Source organism: Paramisgurnus dabryanus, chromosome 20, assembly GCF_030506205.2.
Source record: "Paramisgurnus dabryanus chromosome 20, PD_genome_1.1, whole genome shotgun sequence".
Lineage (NCBI taxonomy): Eukaryota > Metazoa > Chordata > Actinopteri > Cypriniformes > Cobitidae > Paramisgurnus > Paramisgurnus dabryanus.
Window position 1 is genome coordinate 8,801,199 of NC_133356.1, and position 27,174 is coordinate 8,828,372.

Below are 27,174 nucleotides of genomic sequence, written 5' to 3' on the forward strand. Positions count from 1 at the left end.
GACAAGTTTGCATTTTTCAATGGCCTACTTTGATAATCTTGTGATTTAAACGAAAATGTCAAAAGTTACATCTCTAAAGAAGAAAAAGGCCCAAAATGTTTCAAAATCTCTTCAGTGTTTATATTACATATATATAGGTCATACAATTTATTACATATCTCATAAATACAAAAACAGGGAATAAATCTCTCAGCAAGACAGGAGAAATGACATAAACAACTCATAATAACAATAATTAACCATTTGGTGATAATAGTTTAACACATTTACACATTACAAACTATCGTATGTCAACATCTCACACAATAACACAACATAAATCCGTTTCAGTTTAAGCATGAGAATACTGTGCAAAACAATGAAGACATGAACATGTATGACGTAAGCATGGAAACAGATACTATACAATCAATACCAGCCACTTAAGAGACTTAAAACACCAGATGAGTTCTCCCTATAGTAACTAGTTAACAAAAACCTTCAGAAGTCCTAGCTTTCAATACCCGTTGTGAAGGATACAGTGGAAAATGTTTGATGTTTGTAGAAAACAATGCAATAGAAGCGTGTTGTGACACTAGTGGAAAAAAGAGAGAAACGTTCCCATTTCTGGCAAACGTGTCACTAAAATGAAAATGTAAGAATTAAATGTGAGAAAGAGAGTAAAATAATGACATTTAAAAGTAAACACATAAAGGATCAGCCATTGTTTCACCAGATATAAAGCAGGCTGAGAATTAAGACAGTGATAGTTGACTACAGGTGACAAAACCATGTTTATTAAAGTTCACCCTTGACCAAGTGAACATGCGAAACAACAATATAATTTATTAAAGGACAAGAACAGTATACGACAGAGAGAACAAAACAATAAAGAAAAGATTAGAATAGAAGAGCATAAAACAGAACAGTGTAGAATAGGATACTATAGATATTAGTTGTTTATTAAATTACTATGAATGGTTTCATATATTGATAACAGGGATGTTTACTGTATGAAAACATATCTCAAACAAACAGTGACATCAGTGATAAATGACTCGAACAACACACTTCAACTGTCTCAAGTGCATTTTACAAATAAATAACAACAAAAAGATACTGAGATTGTGGCTTTCATCCTGAAAATAAATACTTTTTGCGCCTATAAGCGGAGCAACGTCATTTCAGCGTTGCATGCACATTCATTGCGCCACTGCATGTCACTCGTGCATGCGGTGGTCTGCATACTGATTTGTTAAAATAAGGAGTGTGACATCCGATCAGGAAGCACTGGGAAATATCCCATTTATAAACCGGCATGGATTATTAATGCTGATTCTGCGATAATACAGAAACAATGAATCTGAAGATTCATCTGATGGGTTACGTGAAAAAGAATCAGAGTCTCGAACATGGAGTCTGGATGGTCCAGACTGTAGCAGCGTTCAAAATTAAACATCACTAAATCGAACACAAGGACTGTTAAACAAAACGCAGAACGACACTGATACAAATGAACAAAAACAACACTTCGAAAATGTCATGGGCGGAGCTTTCTGTTCATTCTGCCCTCCTTTAACACCTTTGCACCCATGCACGATAATCGCAAGTATATAAATATGCAGTTCAGGAGTTATAGCACAAAGTAAAGTGCAATCCCATGACTTTTCATGGGGCAGACTGTGGTCTCATGGACGGGGCTTTGCATGCCGGCCTTCTCTTCATCGGTCAGCGGGATCGCTCAGAGCGTCTGTACTGTGAAGGATTGTGGGTAATGGGATCATAGGGGTGAGAGAATCATCCTGCAGCGTAGCTGCTGAGGAAAGAGTAAAACATGGGCAGCTTCATGCGCTGCTGGTCTCGTCGACACCAAGCGATCACAGTCCCGTCGCTGTTGGCCGTGTAAAGGTGGTGTCCGTCACATGAGAAGGTAAGACTAAAAGAGAAACGGGGGTAGGTTTGTATTCAACTTGCCTCATCTTCATCGGGACATTTATGAACCTTTCTATATAATGTGTGTGCGGTAAAGAAGACTGTACCTTATAATAGGCCTGTTGGACTTGGGGAAGGTGATTTCTCGAACTGGCTTCAGGTCCCATGTGCTCCATAACCTGAAAATAAATATGAGAGATAAAATGTGGGACACAAGGATGGAAAACAACACAAAAGAGGCCTCAAACACAAGTAATGCTTAGAATTAACTAAACAAACAAAGTGGAGGTGTATTTTACCTGACCACACCGTTTTCCAGACCTCCAGCGATCACATTGACTGACACGCCTTCCGGCTGATTGGAGAACGCCACAGAGCAAATGATCTCTCGACAGTGAACGTGACCGATCAAATCTCCGTTAATCGTCCACAGCCTTAAATCGCTTCCTCCACCCACTGTACATTAATACATTAAACATTAAAGGTGACATAGAATGATTGAACGGAGTATTTATCCTTGTTCTGTGATGTGACATGTAGACAAAATTTTTTTTGTTTGGGTCTGTAATGCCTTAAAAGCTTCCTAAAAACCTCTCTCAGATAGCTCTATTAGGGTGGGGGATTTTAAACAAGTGGTTTTGCACCTATTTGGCTCCCCCTACTGGCTTAACTTGCAATCTCATTACTGATTGGCAGACTTTGTTGCCACTCAAAAAATGCAGCCAATTATTTTAAAGTGGAGGGGCAGGGAGATGCCTGTGATGTCATAAGCATCAGTTTTTCAGATTGGGCCGTTTTCTAGCTGACATTTCTAAAAGAGGAATTTCTATGAGACTGAGATGTTTAGCACTTTTTGTATTTTTGTGAATGTGGGTAGACTACCATTATTCAACAAAGACAAGGTAAAAATGGTTTTTCATTCTCTGTCCCCTTTAATCTACCAAATATCAAGATTTAACATGAGGCACAGATGCTGATAAAAGTCTACAAAAAATAAATCTGCATTATTATTAACACAACCCACCTGAATCACAAACAGTGGCGATGTCTCCAGTTGTCTCACTGGCTGACACTGCGTTCACAGGACTCTTATGACCTGTCAGACTCTGTACATAGCACAACCTAACACAAAAAAACATCTTAATAAAACTCCATGTCAATAGGCACATAAATATATGAAGAGTTTGGTTCCAAAACGCAATAAATCCATTTTGAATAATTTCATTAAAAATGTGTTTCTATATCAAGAAAGTGAAAACCACTATTTTCTGTAACAAACTTTCACATAGCATCTTTAGGTTATAAAAACATAAAAGTTCAAATCCATAATTTGATTTTCAAAGATTTATTATAAAAACTGAATTTTTTTCCCACAAAATGCACAAAAAGTTTTTTTTTCATAATGCTGTAAATCTATTGAATCAATATATAAATGTACATTCATCTTTGCCATGTTATATTCATTTAGTTGACTAGTGGTATACACTGATAAAAAAACAAACATTAATGGCATTAATCAAAACACTTGTCATATTAAGAACACTGGCATTGCTGCGGTTACACTTGAGACATCGTCGCTGAACTTTTTTGACAGCGATCAGCTGTAAAATGTTTTGTTCCTGCTCAATTTTCGTTGGCTTCAAGTAAAATAATGGAAAGTTTTTTATAAGATCCCCTAAGGTAAATGTGTTAGCATGACAGAAGCTTCATGCTGTCGTGTGAGAACAAGCAACAGCCGACATTTCTCCATCTCCTGAGTGCCTCTCGTGTAAATTATTCGATTTTGATGGTTTTCGTTTCTTTCCTGTCACAGAAAACCACCACATAGCAATGCCATCAAAATATTATTTAGTTTTTGTTTGTTTGTTGATCACGAAGTACAAAGTAGATGAGGAAAACTAGGATTCTGTGTGTATTCAAAGCACCGCCATCGTTGTTTACAATGCGTGGAATGGTGCGCTGTGATTTGTTGAGCGGATTTATTGCATACTGCAGAAATGGAGGCGTGCCGTTTATCGCGTTTTTGGAAAAATGTGAGAAAAAATGACAGAATAACCCAGCGGATATTGGATTTTGCGTAAAATTAAGAATTTACTTTAAAATACAGACTTGATACAATACAGATTTTGGCGGTAACTCTTTTTTTTAAATGGTGTTTATCACGTTTTGGAAGCAAACTCTTCATATATTTATAACAGAATAAGAAATACCTGTTGAGGTCCCACAGGATACAGGTACCATCTCTGCTAACACTGATAAGGATGCTGTATGGTTTGCAGACAAATAGACCTGTGACCTCCGCTGTGTGACCGTACAGGTAAACCTGAGACTCCACCTCTATTTCTGTTGGCTGGAAGAGAAAATGTCATAAATGGACAGATGTGCTTTAAAAAATGAAACTGACTGTAATTAAGTTTTGACCTAAAGTGTGAGAAGTTTGCTTATGTTATCATTAAAGAGCAGAAGACCACAGGATCCACTTATATCATTTCAAATAATGCATTATTTACAAAAATTATTGGCATGCCTTGAAGTCTCAAGTATGAAATGATTATGTTATGCTCTGAGTGTATGGAAAACCAGTTTGTGTTCGCCATGAGGGTTAGCAAACAATGACACTTTTGCGTTCGCAGAAACCACACGTTAAATGTCAGTGAGATTCATTTAAACAGACGGCGTTATCAATGAGAGCGAAAGTGAACATTAGCCGTCTGATGCCCAGACTTCAGCCCACCTGTGGGCCACAGGAAATGTGTTTCTAGGGCAACCGGGAGATGACTAACAAGGCCACTACAAACAGTATGTGTACGTGCTCGTGTTGCATGTGTAGGTGCTCGACAGGGAGCGATAATGGACGGGGGCGGGTGCGTGGGTGAGGGAGAAGAGGGGCTGTGTTGCTATGGTTACGCACCATCGTGGTGGTGAAGCGGTTGCTGTAGGCGGTGATGACTCCACACTTGCTGCCCGTAAACAGCTGACAACTGTCCGGCACCCAGGCACAACTAGTCACCTGATGAGACACCGAGGAGATGGAAATGAGACAACGGAGATCATAGAGGAGGAGGAAGATGACAGGGCATAAATGCAGTGGAGCATTACATTAGCAGCAAGTCATGGGGACACGTAATTTCTATATTGTAATAAACTGCAAGACACTTTGGATCAAAGCATCTGCCAAGTACATAACTGTAAACAAAATCATTCACTATATAATGATTTATATTGTATATAAACATCATATTATCATCAGATTTGTGAAGTACAGTAAAAGGCTCGCTGCTTTGGGTTCTGACCTGGTGCAGCGGTGAGCACTGGATGAAGTTGATGGGCGGCTCGCTCTGCTTGCTCTTCAGACGCAGCATGTTGTCGCTGTAGCCCCAGCTGAGAATGGCTGACCACTGAATGTCTGTGCTGTGCATGCTTCTTACTCCTGCAGAGAAGAAGAAACATCTTACATATAATCTGCTACATAAGAAACACTCCCTCCGTACACAACTCATTACCCAACACACAGTTGACATCAAGATATGGAATACTGTACATATAATGGACAGTTTCTGTTCTTTTTAAACTCTACTATGCACAATTTGTATATTTAGAGCCATCACTGGGTGATTGTTTTAGGCAAGTGACCTTTAAATTCAGTTGTGAGAAGCAGACCTAATGATGTTTGTAATGTAATGTTTAGCATGATGTGTGTTACGCCCAACCTTCCAATCTCTTTCCTGAAGCCAGGAAGTGACTTATCCTGCAATTCATCGACTGGCTCCAAAAGGGAGTCAATCCCCATAGACCCTCATGTTAAATGCCCTACTTTACAGCAGAAATTAATGTGTTTACAGCCTGGTTCAAAAAGTGTTTTTGGTCTGTATAGCAAATTTTGCCCTTCATGACAACTGTAAGGGGGTATATAACTCATCCGTTTAAATTATATTAAGCCTTAAAGTTCTGCATAATTAAGGGTGTTGCCACTGCTGTCCCTACCGTAAAGCTAGGCAGGGTGGTTTCAGCCACCAGCGACTTTGGCCCGCCTCTTTAAAGGTGACATAGAATGATTGAACAGGGTATTTATTCTTGTTCTGTGATGTGACATGTAGACAAAAATGTTTTTGTTTGGGTCTGTAATGCCTTAGAAGCTTCCTAAAAACCTTTCTCAGATAGCTTCATTAGGGTGGGGGATTTTAAACAAGTGGTTTTGCACCTCTTTGGCTCCCCCTACTGGCTTAACTTGCAATCTCATTACTGATTGGCTGACTTTGCTGCCACTCAAAAAATGTAGCCAATTATTTTAAAGTGGAGGGGCAGTGAGATGCCTGTGATGTCATGAGCATCAGTTTTTCAGATTGGGCCGTTTTCTGGCTGACATTTCTAAAAGAGGAATTTCTATGAGACTGAGATGTTTAGCATGTCTAGCACTTTTTGTTTGTTTGTGAATGCGGGTAGAATACCATTATTCAACAAAGACAAGGTAAAAATGTTTTTTTATTCTCTGTCCCCTTTAAGCATTTTTGGTTTTCCGCTAGTGATGCGCGGTAACACGATGCCAAGATGGCGACGGTAGTCCCCACCAACTATTGTCTTTAAAAAAGCTCTTCACAAACCTATGGGTGACGTCACGGACACTACGTCCATATTTTTTACTGTCTATGGTTACGCCCCATTCAGACGGCCAGCGACTAGCAAAAGCAGAGCGACGTGATCTCATTCATTTCGAAGGAAGAGTGGCGACTTCCACTGACATGAACAAAAGTGACCGTCTCTCTTCAGTTACTGGAGTGGATGGTACTCATTTGTTTATTAATGGTACATTCACACGGGGCGTAAGCGTTGACCTTCCCATTCACTTTTAATGGGTGACGTCATGCGTTGCCAAACTGAATTGTGGATCCGTCGTTGCTCACGGCAGAAGTTGAACATTTCTCAACTTTTCAAGCGGCAATGCGTGCTTCAGCCAATCAGATCACATTTTGCAAATAACCTAGACAGAGCCAGCCAATTAAGTTTATGGAAGATCGGAGTATGTATTGCAGCCACTGTGATTGGCTGTTGGCCACGCTTCAGACAAGCCTTCCGTCAAGCGTTAATGCTTTCGCCCTGTGTGAATGTACCATAAGGGTGTCACAATTTCGATTTTAAATCGAAATCGATCGAAATTAAGCCTCGAATTGTCGATGCTGCCACGCCCCATGTCACGTCCGGTTGGCTTGCCAAACAGGAAAAAAACACGTGTTGAGGAAGTTTGGCGGGACAGGAAGTTTCGTTTTATCATGTATGTGCGTGTACCATATTTTTCCACTGGCAGCACGACTAACATGGCAGGGCATCTTCGGGTTCAAGGTCAGATATTATATTTCATAAAAGTATAATTTAAAAGTGGCATAGCAACTTGTTCTTTCAAAAAAAAAAAGGTGAAAATCGAGAATCGGATCGATTTGAATCGAATCATGACCTTAAAATCGATAAGGTCTGTAACAAAATCAAGGATTTGGAGAATTGTGACACCCCTATTGTTTATGACAACCAGATTTAGAAACGCCTCATTGAAAGATACAGGCAACACAAAGCAAGAAATTCGCTGGTGGTCTGAACGAGGCATTAAGTGGTTTCTCTCTTACCTTGCTCTTTGCTGTAGATCATCATGAGACAGAATTTGCGGGACAGGCCGCAGATGGCACGTGTGGGCAATGCCAGCAGAGAGCCGAAACGCTCACCGTGAGGTTGGCTGAAACAGACCACAGGGTCCGGAGCGCTGGGGGAACCCACATACTCACCCCATTTCAACCCTTTTATCCATGACAGAGGGCTCTGTAAACCAGAGGAAAGAGTTTTAGGAAGACTTTGTATGGACATTTTCGTCCTTTTGGAGGCAGACAGTAAAATTACCTGTCCATTGAACATTCAACTAAATCATGGATGAGAAGACAAATCAAACAGGTTTAATTTGGGTCGTACCGGGTAGACGGTGTCTTTGGGCTGTTCGCGGGGCTCTCTGAAGGCCAGCTGTACCAGAAGACCCATGGCTGCAGGCAGTTCTCCCTCAGAAATGAGTTTGCTTCCAGCTCGGCTTATGTGGGAGGCATTGAACAGCTGTCTGGGTGTCTGGCCATATGTCTTTATCATGGTTTCTAAAGCTCGACGCTGCACTGGATCTTCAACAGCAGATACATCCATACCAAAGTAAGTCTAAAGACACAGTGAGAGATGTCATTGTTAAGAAAAAAGCCTGTGAGCTTAAATAACAGCACATATCAGGGATGATACATAAACGTACTGCGGGATGGAAAACATTGATGGCGTGAACAGCAGCTCTGCCCTTCTGTTTGAGTCCAAACACCAGGTCGATCCACTGGCACAGCGTCTGAGAGACCTGGTCCGATTCCAGAGCCTGTCTGTGAATCAGGATGAAGAGTCGCGGGTCATTTCGGGCCCAGGGCGGCAGGTTCACGTGATTTACCCGCTCGCTGTTCTGACGCACGCCAAAGTCAAAACCTGCCGGAGGGGAAAATGGGGAAATACCACAGTAACATTAGAAGAGCAGAAATGTTTTACATATAAGATGCTAATGTGCTCTTGTAATTAATTCTAGCATTAAAATTTGCATATTTTTACAAGTTATCTCGTCAATTATGAAAAAATGCTTCTTTGTCAATGATGACAGCAATCAATATTTCCGCTATTATCCACTAGGCGGCACACTTACCCAACTTATAAAACACTAAAGCATCCACTGACCCAAAAACAGTAAAAACTATGGGTATGATACAGATCTCAGCTTTTTTTTCTGAAAATGTGGTATATTTTTAAAGAACATTATTTTCTGGAAAACATTAAACTTTTGTGAAAATCATAAAAAATGCTGCCGCTGGCTGGCAACTTAAAAAAAAAATGCTGGCAGGGAAAGAGTTAACCATTCTCTCATTTTAGGACAATATCGGTTTTCTGTAATGTGCTTGCTTAATTCTTATGGATATGATGAGAATTAATGCATTTCCAAAATGCATCTGCACACACTTTTCCTAACTGTCCTTAAATAGAAACTCGACTTTTTTGAAAATACGCTCATTTTCCAGCTCCCCTAGAGTTAAACATGTGATTTTTACTGTTTTGGAATCCATTCAGCTGATCTCCGGGTCTGGCGCTAGCACTTTTAGCATAGCTTAGCATAATCCATTGAATCTGATTAGACCATTAGCATTGCGCTAAAAAATAACCAAAGAGTTTCAATATTTTTCCTATTTAAAACTTGACTCTTCTGAAGTTACATCGTGTACTAAGGCAGACGGAAAATTAAAAGTTGTGATTTTCTAGGGCGATATGTCTAGGAACTATACTCTTATTTTGGCGTAATAATCAAGGACTTTGCTGCCGTAACATGGCTGCAGCAGGTAGAGTGATATTACGCACTGCCTGAAAATAGTCCCCTTGGTTACTTTCAATAGCAGGGGACTACTTCCAGGCGCTGCGTAATATCATTTCCATATCTGCCTAGAAAATCTCAACTTTTAATTTTCCGTCGGTCTTAGTAAACGATGTAAGTATTAAATATTAAATAAATAGAGTTAAATTAAATATTTAACTCTAGGGGAACTGGAAAATTAGGATATGTTGAAAAAAGTGGAGTGTCCCTTTAATATACTCTAATGTCTGACAACATTCCATTTTGGTCATACTGTACCGTTTGTTTTTTACTCCTGTAAAGGCATTTTCGAAATTTAAAACATGAGACAAGGAGATACAATAAACACTATCATGATTTATCAATACTATGACACAATAATGAGATATAAAAGAAAAAGAAAGATTGTGCACCTTCTCTGTTGACCAAAAACTCGGGCAGGTAGAAGAACTCTGGGATTAGCTCTTTAACATCTGTCATAGATTCGTAGGACGAAAGACGCCATGTGGTGTTCATAGAGTGGAACGTTCGGTCAGGAATATCAAAGCTCTGGTCTGTGACAAACACAAAAGCTTTCATCATCAGTTTGTATGTAATCAGACATGGAAAAACTACCTGTGTTAAAAATAGAGAAAGAGGATGAATAACGAGGTTGATGAAAGAGCGTGTGGTCTTTCTAAGGCTAATGCATGTAGCAGGAGACTTCAGAAAGACCTCTATTCAATGACAGCCTTTTAAAAGCATCATATTCAAATGTTTGAAGATGTCGCTGCGGATGCACGGCACACAGGTGCTGTTAAATATTAAAGTAGCGATGATGTGAAATTTGTGATTGTGGAGGCTGATGCAGAAAAGGACTGAACAAGTTGCACCTGTGATCGCTGTCTCTTATGAAGTGATGAACTGAAAACAATTTTGTCTTGAGGGGCACCATACTGTACAGTATGTAACACCACACCATGAGTATATCATGAATATTAACAGCTAAGTGATTTTTCTCTATTACTGATTGGTTAAAATTATGGATAAAGGGCCACATCCCTCTATGTGTCACATAAACACAACTAACCTTGATAGGCCAGAAACATCTTTGTGAAGGGAGGCAATCTGACGAGAAAGTGTAGGACTGTGCCGCTGTTAGAGTAGTGAGAGCCGTAGTGATAGGGTTGGACAGGTGGCATGGGGTCATCCTCTCTCTTGCCTTTCTTATATTCATCCTCCAGATACTGTTGAACAGAACACATCACCATCATTTGTATAGCATACAAACACAATGCTGCTAAGCATTATGGGTACAGAATAGAATTGTTAAAGGATTAGTCCATTTTCTTAAAAAAAAAATCCTGATAATTTCCTAACCATCATGTCAAAATGTTGATGTCTTTTCTTGTTCAGTCAAGAAGAAATTGAGGAAAACATTTCACGATTTGTCTCATTTTAATGGACTTTAATGGACCCCAACACTTAACAGTTTTAATGCAGTTTAAAATTACGATCTCAAACGAGGCATAAGGGTCTTATCTAGCGAAACGATTGTCATTTTTGGCAAGAAAAATAAAAAATTCACTTTTCAACTACAACTTCTCGTCTTCCTCCGGTTGTGTGAGCGCCAGCGCAACCTCATGTAATACATCATCACGTCAAAAGGTCACGGATGATCTATCGAAACTACGCCCCAGTGTTTACAAGTGTGGAGAAAGAGGACCGTTCCGACGTTGTTGTATGTGAAATGATCTTTGTGTCAGTTTATTGTTTAAAATGGTCTGCAAATATGCGTTTCATATATGTAACACGTGACCTTTAGATGTCATTACGCAATTACGTGAGGTCGCGCTGGCGTGTCACACAGCCGGAGGAAGAAGAAAAGTGCATTTTTTTTCTTGCCAAAAATGACAATCGTTTCGTTAGATAAGACCCTTATGCCTCATTTTGGGATAGTTTAGAGTCCTTTAAAACATTAAAACATGCATTAAAACTGTTAAGTGTTGGGGTCCAATAAAGTCGTTACATAATTTCTTCTCGACTGAACAAAGAAAAACATCAACATTTTCTGGTTCAAAGGTTCAAATTAATTAAATTTTTATGCCAAAAATCATAAGGATATTAAGAAAAGAAGATCATGTTCCATGAAGATATTTTGTAAATTCCCTGCAGTAAATATATCAAAACTTGTAATTTTGTGAGTGTATGCAGTGCTAAGGACTTTATTTGGAGAACTTTAAAGGCGATTTTCTGAATATTTAGATTTTTTGCACCCTCATATTCCAGATTTCAAATGGTTGTATCTTGGCCAAATATTGTCCTTTCCTAACAAACTATACCTCAATAAAAAGCGTTTTTATTAGCTTTCAGATGATGTATAAATCTCAATTTCAGAAAATTATCCCTTATGATGGGTTTTGTAGTCCAGGGTCACGTGAATGATTGAGTCCAAACTCCATCTTGAATGATTTCCGCTCTGAGCTTGACGCATTACAAAGTTGTTTAAGAATTTGAACAGGAGGAGTTAACTTAAAAACAGAATAATATCGATGCCTGCTATTTAAAAGGCCTTTGTGTCTTTGACGGCTTCAAATGTCGCCTGTGAATGCAGCACGCTAGGTTTGGAACAGAGCCACAGTGTGATTGGTTAACAGGATCTGATGTAAACAGGAATTAGACCCTGCGGTGCTTATGTACCCTGTAATTGTCCACATAACGATCTTCCTTGTCTTTGGACTGCACAGCGATGGGCTTGCTGAGGTTCCTGTGACATCACAAACAGAGAGCAAATATTGAGTGTCGCAGCCTCCGACTGTTTCAGAAATTCACAAAAATCAAACATAATTCAAAAAAGATAAAGGCAAAAAGCTTTATTAGTCCAAAGAGCCAACAATTTAGACCTTCATTTTACCTTCTTTCTTACACAAAGATTGGTTAAAATAAAAATAGAAAACAAGCCATATAGACTACATAGACACTGTGTCCAAAACCGACCACTTCCATACTACATAGTAGGCAAAAAAACAGTAGGGGAGGCGAGTAGTATGTCTGAATTCTTATCGAAAAACAGCATGCGAAATGTACCCAGATGACCTACTACTACTGGCAAGCCGCTGAAGTGTTTATTCGATGGACACTTTACAATCCCGTGAGCCCCAGGAAGAGGAGTTATTCAACAAAAAAAAAAAGAGGCGTTTTATTCAAAAACGTCCAAAAGCAATAACGAGGCTCTATTCAAATGCAAATAAACAGCTGTCCTTTGTTGTTAAATTGGACTTGTTTAACGTCATTCCAGTTAACTTGTTGTTATGACGACGAAGTGTGTAATGTGATGTATCAACGTGCGGATGTAGTACATCCGAATTCATTCATACTATCTATATACTGTATTGATACTATATTGTACCTATATAGTAGGTACTTTAATTTAGAACCAGTCATAGAATGCGATTTCGGACGCAGGGATAGAATATATATATATATATATTATTTTTTCTTCTATAAAAATCTTTACAGCACACAGGTTTAAAACAACAATTTAATTGTATCGCTTTAAAGGAACACGCCCACATTTTGGGATTTAAGCTTATTCACCGTATCCCCCAGAGTTAGATAAATCCATACATACCTTTTTCATCCCCACGCATGCCTTAACTCTGTTTGACACCCCCCGCTAGCCTAGCTTAGCACAAAGACTGGAAGTAAATGGCTCCAGCTAGCATACTGCTCCCAATAAGAGAAAAAAAATAGCGAACATTTTCCTAGTTATGTGTTGTGATTTGTATAGTCACACCGTGTACAAATAACAAGGTCATATGAGACACAGCAATCTTTTAATCGTATACATACTGTGGGAACTATATTCTCAGAAGACGAAGCACTGCTACTTGGGCGGAGTGATTTGCTTGCAGCACCCAAGAAACCCAGTGGTTAGGAGCAGAGAGTTCGCTCAGAGTTGTGCTAATCACCCCGGCTATGTAGTAGTGCTTCGGCTTCTGAGAATATAGTTCCCTGTATGTATACGGTTAAAAGATTGCTGTGTCTCATATGACCTTGTTATTTGTACACAGTGTGACTATACAAATCACAACACATAAATAGGAAAATGTTTGCTATATTTTTGCTCTTAATGGAAGCAGAATGCTAGCTGGAGCCATTTACTTCCAGTCTTTGTGCTAAGCTAAGCTAGCGGTGGGTGCGTCAGATGAAAAAGGTATGTATGGACTTATCTAACTCTGGGGAATACGGTAAATAAGCTAAATTCCCAAAATGTGGGCGTGTTCCTTTAATATTTGCATACCTTTTATAACATTTATATCAAGTGTTTTAGAAAGTCTGTGAAGTAATATCATTTTGAAGCAGGGGTTTTCTGACCTGTAAATGGAGGCTTCTTGCAGGTCCAGTGTTTCGCTGACATAGTCTCGAAGGATGAAGGGGAAGACGGGATACTGCATGAGGTCATTGAATGAGCGACCCGCGTGCTTGTTTAAATGGGTGAGGTACTCAAAGTTGGTTATCTGTCCTGAGCTCCACAGGTGAGTGAGTGCTGTGATGTTGCCGTATTCCAGCAGGTTTGGCAGGTCTGAGGTCAGTATGTTGTGGTAGACGTCATCACGGAACTGAAATAAATGAATCAATCCGCAAGTGTTACACACATAGTATTCTGTCAATATTTCATTTACAAACATACTGTACTCATAAGTGACTCATAACAGTAGTTACTGTTCATGTGATCATTACATAGCGGCCACCAAAAGAGGAAAGCTGTTCTGTGCCACTGATATGAATCAAGGTTTAATCTCTTTCTTTAACGTGTCAAAGGTACTAATGTCTTGAGGTTAAACCACTGTAACTTAAAAGTGTTAAACTCTTAAGGACCCTGTGAAAACTAGCAGAAGTTAGCACTGATTCGGTTGACAGTGTTATTACCTTAGTAGTATCAAAAGCGAGCAGCAGTGTCCTGCCATTAGTGAGGAAGATCTCCATAGCGTTGTCTCTGAGCTGCCACCAGCGCTTGTGCACCTCCTTTATCTCCTCATACGTCCATGAGAAGGAGGCGGGCTCTGTCTCTCCATGCGGCGTCTGGTGAAACGAAACACCATGAGCTTCTACGATGCATCCACGTGTCGTGACATCCGAAAAAAGTAACTAACCTGGTTCTCATGCGTCTCGGCTACATTATCCTCCACAAAATACATCCCAGACTTCCCTACAGACACATAAAAAAACAGAACAGAGCATTTTAAAGGTCACTGGAGAAGGAGTTAGTGTTAAAGACCCTGACACATGACTCACAATAGTGCTGATGTCTATGGAGTAGATCCAGCAGCCCATAACATCTGCTCAAACTGTTTAAATTGTGACCACTTAAAGGCAACCAATGACAATTCACAATTTTTTTTACACCTGACTGTGCCTCACTAATAAATTTACTTTATGATTGACAGCCTGTGATAGTCTTACCTAGCAGCAGTTCTCCAGGAGTCTCTCTAGAGGGCGCCACACTAACGCACTTTCTCGTGAACCTGGAAAGCAAAAATAAATTGTTTTAACTCTTTAAAGTTCTGTGCACTGAATCTCAGTATGACTGTGAAAGTGAGCGGGTGATAAGTCAGTACCTGATGGGTTCACTGGTCGCTTTGTCCTTCACGATAGAGGAGGAAGAGTGAGTTTTATCCTCAAACAGGAAGGCCAGGGGAGTTTTCATGGTGTCTATATTAAAATCACATGCATAGTCAATAAGCAAGAGCAATACAAGCATCATGTTGTAAACAAAGTTGTGTTGTGGTATCAGATGGTAATACCATCATACTATTTGATTTAAAGTTAATTTGCATTATTGTAAATAAAAGGATAACATGTTTTTTTTGTGTACCACAATAATACTATTTCCAGGTCTCAGTTAAAAAAATAAAAAATAAAAAAACAATAACCATCAAGCTTGTGTCTGTCTTTAAGCAGGTATTTGTTAGGGATGGTCAGGTAGCAGCGCTGAAGGCGTCTTCGTTCTCGGTTAGGACCTTCAGTGGGATCCAGCTGCCATGATGTTGGGTAAGATAACTGATCATACCACACAGCCCTAACACACATACACAATTTCAGTATTGTATTTCAGTTAACATCATGTATGATTTTGTCTTGTGAGCAGCTTGTATGAGTGAGTTCTGACCGGTCGTGGGTCAGCTGTTGGACCAACTCCTGCCAGTGGCGGCTGGCGCTCAGATCTGTTTTATACAGGCCTCTAATGTGCTGCATGATCTTCTTCCTCTCTATGCCCTGCCTTAGAGACACGCTCTGAGTGATGTCCCCAGCAATCTTCGAGATGTCCTTCGACTTCCCCTCTAACCTCTGCAGCAGGCTGAGATTGATAAAAGGTCAAAACAATGACTGGAGATTTACGCATGCGTTATTGTATAGAAATGTGTCAACTTGAGGGCTCACCTTCTCTGGGTGTTGTCCAGCTTCTTTTCCCATGCTCCTTTGCTGGTTCTTGCCTCCGATTCATATTTCAATTGCTCCTTTATAGTAAACAGTTTAGTATAGATTTCGTTATATAACAGTCAATTTTAGCTCTTTAATTTGATTGGCCAAGCAGCTTTAGTGTGAGTGTGTGAGTTATTGGGAATGCCCACCTCTTTGATGGCCTTCAAGAGGTCTGGTTTGGGTGGAACACTAGGTGGGATACAGCGATGACCACAGAGTTTCAGGGCTGTCATGAAGGTGTTTCCAGCGGCCTGATGTTCTTTGCTCAGGGCATCTTTGTGGTCGTGTAACAGCTCGTACAGATACAGAGCCAGTTTGGGTCCGTGCTGATAACCGATACAAAAATGCATCACTATAACTAAAATAAACCTCAATTTTGCAGTATCGCTCATGTTTGCTATTTTTTTGTAGCTTGACATTTTAGGTGCTTGGTAGAAACTGAGAGTCCAATAGAAAAGTAACAGCAAAGCTCACCGCTACAAGCTGCATAACCTAAAATATTAACTTAAAGGGACACTCCACTTGTTTTGAAAATTTGCCAATTTTCCAGCTCCCCTAGAGTGAAATATTTGATTTTTACCGTTTTGGAATTAGGAATGCTAAACAATTAATCGCGATTAATCGTTAGCAGAATAAAAGTTTTTGTTTACATCACATATGTGTGAAAACTGTGTATAATAAATATGTATATATATAAATATGAACACATTCATGTATAATTTTAAGATTTTTTTTTTTATATATTAAGTATTTATATTTATATATAATATAAATTATACATAAATATACAAATGTATATACACATGTAAACATTTCTAAAACATATACATGCATGTTTGTACATTTATTTATACAAAGTTATGTTACACGGTTCACACACATATATGATGTAAACAAAAACTTTTATTCTGCTAACGATTAATCGCGATTAATCGTTAAGCATCCCTATTTGTAATCCATTCAGTCAATCTCCGGGTCTGGTGGTACCACTTTTAGAATAGTTTAGCATAATCCATTGAATCTGATTAGACCATTAGCATCGTGTTAAAAAAAACAGTTTCAATATTTTTCCTATTTAAACCTTGACTCTTCTGTAGTTACATCGTGTACTAAGGCCGACGGAAAATTAAAAGTTGTGATTTTCTAGGCAAATATGGCTAGGAACTATACCCACATTGTGGTTTAATAATAATCAAGGACTTTGCTGCCTTAACATGGCTGCAGCAGGCGCAATGAAATTACGCACTGTTAACACTGAAAATAGTTACCTTGGTTACTTTTAATAGCAGGGGACTATTTTCGGGCACTGCGTATTATCATTGCGCCTGCTGCAGCCATGTTACGGCAGCAAAGTCCTTGATTATTACGCCAGAATGTGAGTATAGTTCCTAGCCACAACTGCCTAGAAAATCACAACTTTAATTTTCCGTCAGCCTTAGTACACGATGTAACTACAGAAGAGTCAAGGTTTAAAAAAGAAAAATATGGTAACAGTACTAATGGTTACAGCCATGTTACGGCAGCAAAGTCCTTGATTATTATTACACCAGAATGAGAGTATAGTTCCTAGCTATATCTGCCTAGAAATTAGCAGAAAATTAGCATATTTTCAAAAAAGGTGGAGTGTCCCTTTAATTTACTTACTCAAAAAACAAATTAATAGATTTTTTGCTCATTTTTATACGGTGTAATGTTCTGGTACAGACATAAAGATGTGCAAATAATGGAAATAATCTATATATAGTGCAGATAATCTATAACGGAGAAGAACAGCAGTGCTGTTGGACTGAGAGAGAAAGGCACTGCTGCTATGGAAACCGTACCATGAAGATCTTTCTGTGGGTTATTTACTGTATGTCAGAGAAAAGATCTGCTCATAGAGACACAAGCATACTCCCTGCTTCCCAAAGAAGAAAGTGTGTCAGAACAATAACAGTCCTCTGATTGGTTACTCATCTCTGATGTCAGCAAATAACCAAAGCTAATGTCACTACAGACATCACACATAACATGTTTTGAGATGGTGGACCGCTGCGAGTAACAGAATTCTGCGTCCTCACCTCCAGGCCAGGACTGAGGCTTTCTCTGAGGATCTCCGAGTAGTTTTGCTCATAGACAAACTCTAGTGCCTCCTTCCTGTCCTCTAGAGGTACTGCAGGGCTGAGCATGTGCACCAGCATGCGGCCGATCTGGACCCTGAATGTGTCTCGACAGGACCACAAGATTCTCTTCCACTGTTGACGCGGAGCACCGCCACGACTGCCGCTGCCCTGAGGACGCAAAACATCACAACAGCTCAACAGGTGTATGAATGCAGACCAAGTGAGTAAATATCTGAGGTTTTATCATCTGCATTGTAGCCTAGAGTCTGAAAAATTGTACACATTACTAGGGGTGGCACAGTACATACGAACTGTTCGGTTCACTTGTCTCGGTTCGGAGCGTGTGTGTGGCACAGTTCGACGCATACACAATGTGTGATGTACATAACAATTTTGTTAATACTGTATCCTAAATTGTGAATAATTAAGCTATATATCATATGCTGAAGCAAATTCTGGAGTGTTAACGATTAAAAGAAAAAAACAACAACCGTACAGAACCGAAAACCGTAATATGAACCGAACCGTGGGCTTTGTGAACGTGCCACCCCTACATATTACAATCTCAAACATGCCAGACCAGAAACATAAATGAGAACAAACTGGATTTTGGTTTTACGTTGACTAAATAAACCTCTGTTACTAACCAAACCGATCTTTATGCCCTCCATCATGAGTTTGAGAATGTCTTTGCGGAATGTCTTCATGTTTCCTGGTGGTAGTGGTGTGGATGGCGTCTCCTCGGTCATCTGCTCGGCAGATAAGTTCATGGAAGCCAAGTGATCAGGAGACTCAGGAAAGTTCAGGAGGTCAAAGAAATCCTGGTTGTTGTCTGAAAAAAAATGAGAAAGTCAGTGTAGGATCGTGTAATTTTGATGTTCACGGGCACTTTCCTAAAATGTTTCGTACCTTGATAAATAAGTCTGTTAACAGCCAGAACCACAAGTCTCTGCAGACGCTGGACTAACTCGGTCTCGCTGGCTCTAATCGGGTTCTCCTGACTCATCCTGCGTTGCATCATCTGCGTAAGTTCATCACTGGCCACGGATCGCATTCGGGTCAGCAACGAGTCCGACTGTGCCAGCGTAAACCTCCTTCGACCTTACAAACACACGTTTGTGGTGAACGGGACAACTTACTCAACTTATGCTAAAAGATTTTGGTTTTACATATTAGTGGCCAACATGTGTCCCAAAAGCCTTTGAATGTCATTTGAGTGGTCAAAAAACATTCTGAATCCAGGTAACACGCATTTAGCGCTGCACATGTGATAGTTAGTTTCACACAGGACGGCCAATAATACCATGTGTAAACAGGATGAGAGAGAGAGAGACAGAGAAATAGTGTTATAAAGCACACACAGGCACCAGCAATTCAGGTCACTGGGGGGATTAGCAGAGACATGCAGTCAAGTAATTTCACAGCACACAGACACACATCCTCTGAGGATGTTGTCGTCCATTTAAGCGGACTGAAATTCGTTGGCTACCTGCATCTAAGGAAAACATGTAGGAGTTTGCTCCAGTAGGGGATGGGAGGGGGGAATCCTGGGACAGGAAGGTGAATGGGGAGGGCAGAGGAATCAGGCCGTATGAACAGTAGTGTTGCCGTGGGATACGGGGGATAATGGCGTCTTTCAGATCCATTGAACCTTGAGAGTAAGTGGAGGTATCGATACGAGACAAACATATAAACGGTCAAGTGTGACATGGAGCTGATGGTTTAAGCCAACATTAATGAAGATACAACCCACTTGTGCAGGGTACATGGAAATACTGGTTCATACAAAAAAGACTGGTACGATACATCTTGATGTTTTATATCCGCACACATTAAAAATTCAAATTTTTGTAAGTTACTCTGACCATGAGCGTGACATACCCGCAATGCTCTTGCGCTTCTGCTGGAGAGCGTGATGTGGCGAGGTGGGGACGTGCACATAGCTGCTAGATTTTTGAGGGTCCTGATTGGCCGTGGTCTTGATGAAGTCAATGGCAGCCTGGATCACTCTGAACTGCAGGGTTACGGCCATTTCTGTAAGGAACAGAGATTTTGCACTTGAATGATTCATGTTGTTTATCTTTGTCAGATAAACAGACGTTTGCTTTCTTTACCCTTTGTGCGGCGAACTTTGCTGTTTCGCATGTAGCCCAACAAAGTGATGAGGTCCTCGATAATGCGAAAGTACTGAGAACCCGAGGAGCTGCAAGAGTGGATGGTGACCGCAACCAACAGCTGCTGAACATCACATACCACCAGCTTATAGTCATTGGGAGGAATCCTGCAAATACAGAGTTGTAATGCTTTAGAAGGATGTAAGGAGAATAATATAGGGTCATATAGGGTCCATAAACAGGCAACAGCGCTATAATTACCCGTTCTCAAGACCATTGAGGGTGGAGAGCGTGTTGAAGAGCACGTAGAGCAGTCCATGGTCCAGAAGGATGTCAGCGAGTTTCGGGCAGGTGTTTATCAGTTGTAGCAGAACACAGAGACTGTTGTGTACCAATGAATTCTCATACAGTGAGTTCTCCAGAAGACCAAGCACCGGAATAATACAGCGCTTACGGAACGGGGAGATGTTCTCCATGTCCTCTAGATCCAGACTGAGCAGAGAGCACAATAAATATTACTCATCACTGACACGTGTATTGTTTGGTAAAATACCGTTTTGTTTAGTTAGGGGTCATTTAACCAAAAACAGCTTCATGGTATTGCTTTCAAGCTTTTTTACAGTGACAAATATTCTTAACCTTTACTAGGACACGCTCAGTTTTGACCATATTTGAAACGTGCAATACGTTTGGAAATAGGGTTCCCACTCAAATTCCCTAAAAAGCTGAATATCCATGATCTATGTCTGGGATGCCGTGAGCCTGAATAATGTAGTGTACAGCCTAAGCTTTAATGCATTAAAAGAATAAACAGTGACAATAAACAGCTTACAATTTAAATTGTAATCAGCGAAGGCTGATTCCTTATGGTCCCAAGTTAACAAGCGGATTACATTTAGATAAATGGAAACTAAAACTTAAAGCAATAAACAAAAATCCCTGATATTCCGTGACTTAAAAATATATAAAATAAAAATATATAAAGTTCCCTGACTTAAAATACTCTGGAAAACACATTTTAAAATTCCATTAAATTTTCAGAAATTCCATGACCCGTGGGATTTTAATTTTAATATTTAATATATAATATATTTAATTTTTAATAATAATATCTAATAATTTAATTGTATATATATATATATATATATATATATATATATATATATATATATATATATATATATATATATATATATATATATAAAGTTCAATTTGGAGTTTAACACTGACAGGAAGTACTAGCATAGGTGTGTGCAACAAATGCTTAAGTTTAAGGTGGTGTGTTTTCCTAAAATGATATCCTATCAAATTACCAAAATAGAAAATATCCCAACATATCCCATCACTTTATAGTAGTGCTACGTATCACAACACATGTATTGCAATACGTATCGTATCCCAAGATTCTTGCCAATACAAAGCCTTGCCGTACATTCACATGGGACAGAAACGCTAACGTGTGATGGAAGGCTTGTCTGTAGCGTGGCTAACAGCCAATCACAGTGGCCGCAACACATGCTCCCGTCTTCCATAAACGTAATTGGCTGGCTTTGCCTAGGTTATTTGCATTAGGCGATCTGATTGGCTGACGCACGCGTTGCCCCTTGAAAAGTTAAGAAATGTTGAGCAACAGCAGTGACGCGGCGCCGACGATCCACAATTCAGTTCGGCAACGCTTGACGTCTCCCATTGAAAGTGAATGGGAAGCGTTAACGCTTACGCCTCGTGTGAATGTACAGTGACACTGCAAAAAATGATTTTTGTACGGTACTTAGTATTTTTGTCTTGTTTTCAATAGAAATATATATAAAAAAAATCTTAAATCAAAATGCATTTTCTTGATGAGCAAAATGAACTAAGAAAAAAAAATCTAGTTTTTGGACAAAAAGTATACAATTTAGGTCAATTTGTGCTTAAAACAAGCAAAAATATCTGCCAATGGGGAGAGAAAAGGCAGATATTTTTGCTTGCTCGCTCATTTTTTGTGAGTATCTGATTATTGGTATACTCACTCTTCCTCTAGGCCCACCGGTCGGCCAAACAGCATTTCCAGAAAACACTCAAGCAGGCCAAGAGAGCCCTGGTGGAGGTAAAGCTGATTGGCTAACAGTGAGAAGCCGTGGTTCTTTAGAAACTTCTCCTTCTGCTCCTTTTGAGCCCGGCTGAAATAAGCATCCAGGAGCTACACGTGTCCAATACATGTATGAGATCAGACATGAAAAAAATATTAGCCATGTGGACCTCTTTTACTGGTGTTAACAACTTTATATCAGCATAAACTAATAATCCACTGCAGTGGACAATACTGCGGCAAGACTACTCATTTAGTTTAAAAAAAAATTGGTTAAAGGATTAGTCCATTAAATAAAAAAAATATAAAAAAATCCAGATAATTTACTCACCATCATGTCATCCAAAATGTTGATGGCTTTCTTTGTTCAATCGAGAAGAAATTATGTTTTCTTTTGTTGAGAAAAACATTCCAGGATTTTTCTCATTTTAATGGACTTTAATGGACCCCAATACTTAACAGTTTTAATGCAGTTTAAAATTGCAGTTTCAAAAGACTCTAAATAATCTCAAACGAGGCATGAGGGTCTTATCTATCGAAACGATTGTCATTTTTGGAAAAAAAAAAAAAGGGACTTTTAAACCACAACTTCTTGTCTTACTCCGGTCCAGTGACGCGCATGACATATCGAAACTACGCCCCAGTGTTTACAAGTGTGGAGAAAGGGAGAAAGAGAACCGTTCCAACGTTGTTGTATGTCGAATGATAATAATTAATGTCTTTGTGTCAGTTTATCGTTTAAAATGGTCCGCAACTGTGCGTTTCATATATGTAACACGTGACCTTTCGACGTCATTACGCAATTACGTAAGGTCGCACTGTCTCAGAGGAAGTTGTGGTTTAAAAGTGCTTTTTTTTTTCTTGCCAAAAATGACAATAGTTTCATAGGATTAAGACCCTTATGCCTCGTTTGGGATCGTTTAGAGTCCTTTGAAACTGCAATTTTAAACTCCATTAAAACTGTTAAGTGTTGGGGTCCATTAAAGTCCATTAAAATCAGAAAAATCTAGGAATATTTTCTTCAAAAAAACATAATTTCTTCTCGACTGAACAAAGAAAGTAAATTATCTGGATTTTTTAAATTATCTGAAATTATTCCTTGAGTAAATTATATGTTTTTTTTTTTTAAAGAAAATTGACTAATCCTTTAATTAGCAGTTACACCATCTGATAAAATGTATTCTCCATATACAAATCAATCAGTTCAACATAAAATTTTAAAGTTAGGAATTGGGATGTGCATTTGTCAACTACATAAAGAAATAGTAGACCAGACCTTCATGACCCCCTGCTGTATTAGAGGAGAAGAGTGATTGACGAGGACAAGGAGAGCCTCCGGTTGAATCAGTTTGTCCATCACCTCCTCCAGCAGGAGATCTGGCAGAAGAAGCAGAACTCCTCTCAAAAGATCATAAAGTCCACAGCAGACCAAAACCAGGCAGTCCTCTGCACTGGACCTAAGCAAATCAGAAAATTATCACTCGGATCTGAATTCTATGTTATACACAAATAAAAAAACAATTCTGAAATAATTATTATCAATAATACTCATGCTATAATAAAAAAACAGTAAGCCAGACATAGTATTGCTAGTCTTGAGCAATCACCTGTCATTGCTGGAATCTGCCTTGCTGTGTCTCTCATAACCGGGCGAGTATGTATAGCTCTCCCAGTCGTCTGGTGGGGCGGCACGGTCAGCCACGGTGGGCCAGCGTGCGATCACCAGAGAGCCGTTCTGTGCTGGGAAAGCCAAACCCAAACTGGCCAGATTACTGTGGCTCCTCTGAAATGGCTGGATTCCCTTCAAGCTGTCTGGTCGCCGTGGCGCTTCCTCGCTCGCCCAATCAAAATGGTCGTCTGACCCCAGCGGGCTTCCCGTTTGCCCGTCGTGCTCCTCCTCTATGCTGATGGATGGTGTCCGATTTTCCACAACGCCACTCTCCTCAACGCTCACATTCTGAGAATCGCAAATGGTCTTTGCCGACTCGCAGCTGCTGAGTAGCTGGTCGTCGCGTTTTAGGGTCTCCGTGCTGCCCAGGGCCTGCTGGGTACCCAGGTTCACACCGTCCTCCGACCCGACGGAGGCCATTAAGTGCCTCCGAGCCAGTCGTGGTGTGAGTGATGGAGAGGAGTGTGGAGAAGGGCCAACACTTGGAGGCCGCAGCGACTGGTCTTCATCTCCATGCTCGGAGGAGGAAGTGTGGCGTGCTGTGGGCCAAAGACGGACATTAAATTAAGAGGCATAGTTAGTAATATAAAATACAACACTTTTGTTAATTTGTTGTTTGGAATTTAAAGTGTTTGCCTGTAATAAGTTGTCAAATGTAAAGAAGCGAGAAGAGTTTTTTTTTGTTAACCATAACAAATGATGATTGAACAATCTGTACCGCCGCTTACGGCACTCACATTCAACACTTAAAATACACTTCTCATGGATTTGTACAACATTAGCACCTCTTCACTGCGCTCTGGTTTGCCCTTCTTTTCATAAAGCGCTTTTGCAGAGGCTAAGACTGTGCTGTAATTGATTTGTATTCTCCAAAGGTCATGCATTTCAAAGCTGTGTAATAGCAGCGGAGTGATACAACCAGACAAGGACATTTTCAGTGGATATTGGTTTAAAAGCGTGTGAAAATATTTGGATTGAGATCTGTGGGGTGAAATTGCATTCCTGTATTTAATGAGACTGAAGGTACTCCTGAATACCAGACTGTATGTAGGTGGGCTGCAGTCATGTTACCTTCAGCGGGCATCTCTGTGAAGACTGTCGGGGAGAGAGAGACGACCGAGCTACAGGCTGATTTTCCTCCACTGCTGGACTGCCAAAGGTGCATCATGGACTGAACTTTCTCCTGGTACAGTTTACCATCTAAACCAAACAAATTTTAAATGTATATGACTGAAAGTGTTGTGCTTTCTTTGTTTAGTCGAGAAGAAATGATGTTTTCTGAGGAAAACATTCCAGGATGTTTCTCATTTTAATGGACTTTAATGGACCCCAACACTTAACAGTTTTAATGCAGTTTAAAATTGCAGTTTCAAAGGACTCTAAACGATCCCAAACAAGGCATAAGGGTCTTATCTAGCGAAACGATTGTCACTTTTAAAAAAATATGAACTTTTAAACCACAACTTCTTTTCTTCCTCCGGCTGTGTGACAAGCCAGCGCGACCTCACATAATTGCATAATGACGTCGAAAGGTCACGGGTTACATATATGAAACGCACATTTGCGGACCATTTTAAACAATAAACTGACACAAATACATTAATTAGTATCATTCGACATACAACGATGTTGGAGTGGTCCTCTTTCTCCACATTGGTAAACACTGGGGCATATTTCGCATACATCATCCATGATCTCTTGACGTGATGACGTATTACGTGAGGTCGCGCTGGCGCATTACAGGACCAGAGGAAGACGAGAAGTTGTGGTTGAAAAGTGCATATTTTTTATTTTTCTTGCCAAAAATGACAATCGTTTCATAGGATAAGTTTAGAGTCCTTTGAAACTGCAATTTTAAACTGCATTAAACTGTTAAGTGTTGGGGTCCATTAAAGTCCATTAAAATGAGAAAAATCCTGGAATGTTTGCCTCAAAAAAACATAATTTATTCTCGACTGAACAAAGAAAACATCAACATTTTGGATGACATGGTGGTGAGTAAAATATCTAGAAAATGGACTAATCCTTTAACATTACATAATAAAGATGGGCATTATGACTGGAGAGGACATAAATATGTATTTATCAGCATATACTCATTTGCATTAAAAACATAATGATGAGAAACAATGAAATTTTTTCTTTCAGTGACTCATTTCAAGTCATTACAACGATAAGGAAGAGTTCAAGCCTTTTGCTCACCGATGTGCAGGGAGAAATAGAAGTTGCTGGGCGTGTGGCATACATAAGTATTAGTGGGGGGGTGCACGGCCAACAGGAAATTATAAACCAGCCGTAACAGGTCCAGGTCCGGCGGTGATCCCAAAACCTCCTGGATGATTTTGACAAATGACAGACAAACTTCCTGAGGGATGGAGGTCAGGTGCTCATCCCGATGCTCCTATTAGAGTAATAAAGAAATCACACTTATGTCAGCTTATGTCACTAAAATACTTCTTGTAGATTTCTAGATGACACTGTGTTGATGTTCCTTAAACCTGTAATTAATTCAGCTCAAACGTTCAACACACAAACTCCATTCAATCTGAAAAGAATGTATTGGATAGTAAAGGGTCTTTAATATATTAGCTTATAATTTGAACTGATGAATCGTTCACAAAAAGACCAGTTAAGGGGATTGCACACCGGCCATGCAGCACCACTTCGAGTCGCATCCAGGACAACTCGGATGTATTGTACACCGGAAGTGCACATTAAATAGCGCGAGCTTAGTCAGATGGCGACTACTTCAAACTGCAAAATATACGTTAATGTTAATCCCAATGTTAATCGTTAATGATTTGGGACAAATATGATGTTATTTAATGTTAAACTATGTGAGTGGCGCGACAGGGATTTCAGCAACTTCCTGAGTCGTAGCTGGGCGCCGCGGACAGGTGCCACCTGTTGGCGCCGGTGTGCGTATACTCATAGAAAACAATGTTTTCAATTTTTTAGAACGGCGCGGCACTGATCTGCACGTCCGTAATATGACCCCCTTAAGAATCTACATGTATGTTCTCACCTGAAGCACCTGACATGTGAGGAGAAAGCGATGGACCACCTGGGCCTTGAGAAGCTGACGGATGTTGAACATCTGCTGAGGATGATGAACTCGAATAAGGATCTCAAGGGCGGTCAGCAGCGTCTCCCACACGCCACACTATAACATAAACACATATTATCAAGCAAGACTTCATTAATTATGTCTTTAAAGGGATAGTTCGGCCAAAAATGATATTAAACTCATGATTTACTCACCCCCAAGCTGTCCGAGTTGCATATGTCCATCGTTTTTCAGACAAACACATTTTCGGATATTTTAGAAAATGTTTTAGATCTTTCAGTTGATTAAATGTAATGTTACGGGGTCCACGATCTTCAAGTCCAAAAAAAGTACGTCCATCCTTCACAAAATAAATCCAAACGGCTCCAGGATGATAAAC

The 27,174-nt window shown here is 39.8% G+C and overlaps 1 protein-coding gene across 1 annotated transcript in view; it reads right to left on the bottom strand.

The window, feature by feature from the left end:
- Window positions 1-96: 96 nt before the first annotated feature.
- lyst (lysosomal trafficking regulator) overlaps window positions 97-27,174 on the bottom strand; it is a 65,998-nt gene continuing 38,920 nt past the window's right edge. Inside the window, exons 21-54 of the mRNA XM_073812890.1 lie at window positions 26,754-26,891; window positions 25,931-26,129; window positions 24,800-24,928; window positions 23,667-24,267; window positions 23,336-23,516; window positions 22,001-22,170; window positions 20,250-20,480; window positions 19,989-20,155; window positions 19,756-19,908; window positions 18,784-18,975; window positions 18,522-18,706; window positions 17,833-18,042; window positions 15,922-16,098; window positions 15,731-15,807; window positions 15,459-15,647; window positions 15,223-15,368; window positions 14,908-15,001; window positions 14,753-14,814; window positions 14,443-14,498; window positions 14,219-14,371; window positions 13,664-13,908; window positions 11,987-12,053; window positions 10,377-10,533; window positions 9,721-9,861; window positions 8,183-8,400; window positions 7,864-8,094; window positions 7,527-7,716; window positions 5,205-5,341; window positions 4,823-4,921; window positions 4,122-4,261; window positions 2,936-3,033; window positions 2,211-2,367; window positions 2,019-2,090; window positions 97-1,915 (exon numbers count right to left, since the gene is read on the bottom strand). Coding sequence (XP_073668991.1) covers window positions 1,777-1,915; window positions 2,019-2,090; window positions 2,211-2,367; window positions 2,936-3,033; window positions 4,122-4,261; window positions 4,823-4,921; window positions 5,205-5,341; window positions 7,527-7,716; window positions 7,864-8,094; window positions 8,183-8,400; window positions 9,721-9,861; window positions 10,377-10,533; window positions 11,987-12,053; window positions 13,664-13,908; window positions 14,219-14,371; window positions 14,443-14,498; window positions 14,753-14,814; window positions 14,908-15,001; window positions 15,223-15,368; window positions 15,459-15,647; window positions 15,731-15,807; window positions 15,922-16,098; window positions 17,833-18,042; window positions 18,522-18,706; window positions 18,784-18,975; window positions 19,756-19,908; window positions 19,989-20,155; window positions 20,250-20,480; window positions 22,001-22,170; window positions 23,336-23,516; window positions 23,667-24,267; window positions 24,800-24,928; window positions 25,931-26,129; window positions 26,754-26,891 — 5,601 coding nt within the window. The 3' untranslated portion in view covers window positions 97-1,776. The remainder of the gene's footprint in view (window positions 1,916-2,018; window positions 2,091-2,210; window positions 2,368-2,935; window positions 3,034-4,121; window positions 4,262-4,822; window positions 4,922-5,204; window positions 5,342-7,526; window positions 7,717-7,863; window positions 8,095-8,182; window positions 8,401-9,720; window positions 9,862-10,376; window positions 10,534-11,986; window positions 12,054-13,663; window positions 13,909-14,218; window positions 14,372-14,442; window positions 14,499-14,752; window positions 14,815-14,907; window positions 15,002-15,222; window positions 15,369-15,458; window positions 15,648-15,730; window positions 15,808-15,921; window positions 16,099-17,832; window positions 18,043-18,521; window positions 18,707-18,783; window positions 18,976-19,755; window positions 19,909-19,988; window positions 20,156-20,249; window positions 20,481-22,000; window positions 22,171-23,335; window positions 23,517-23,666; window positions 24,268-24,799; window positions 24,929-25,930; window positions 26,130-26,753; window positions 26,892-27,174) is intronic.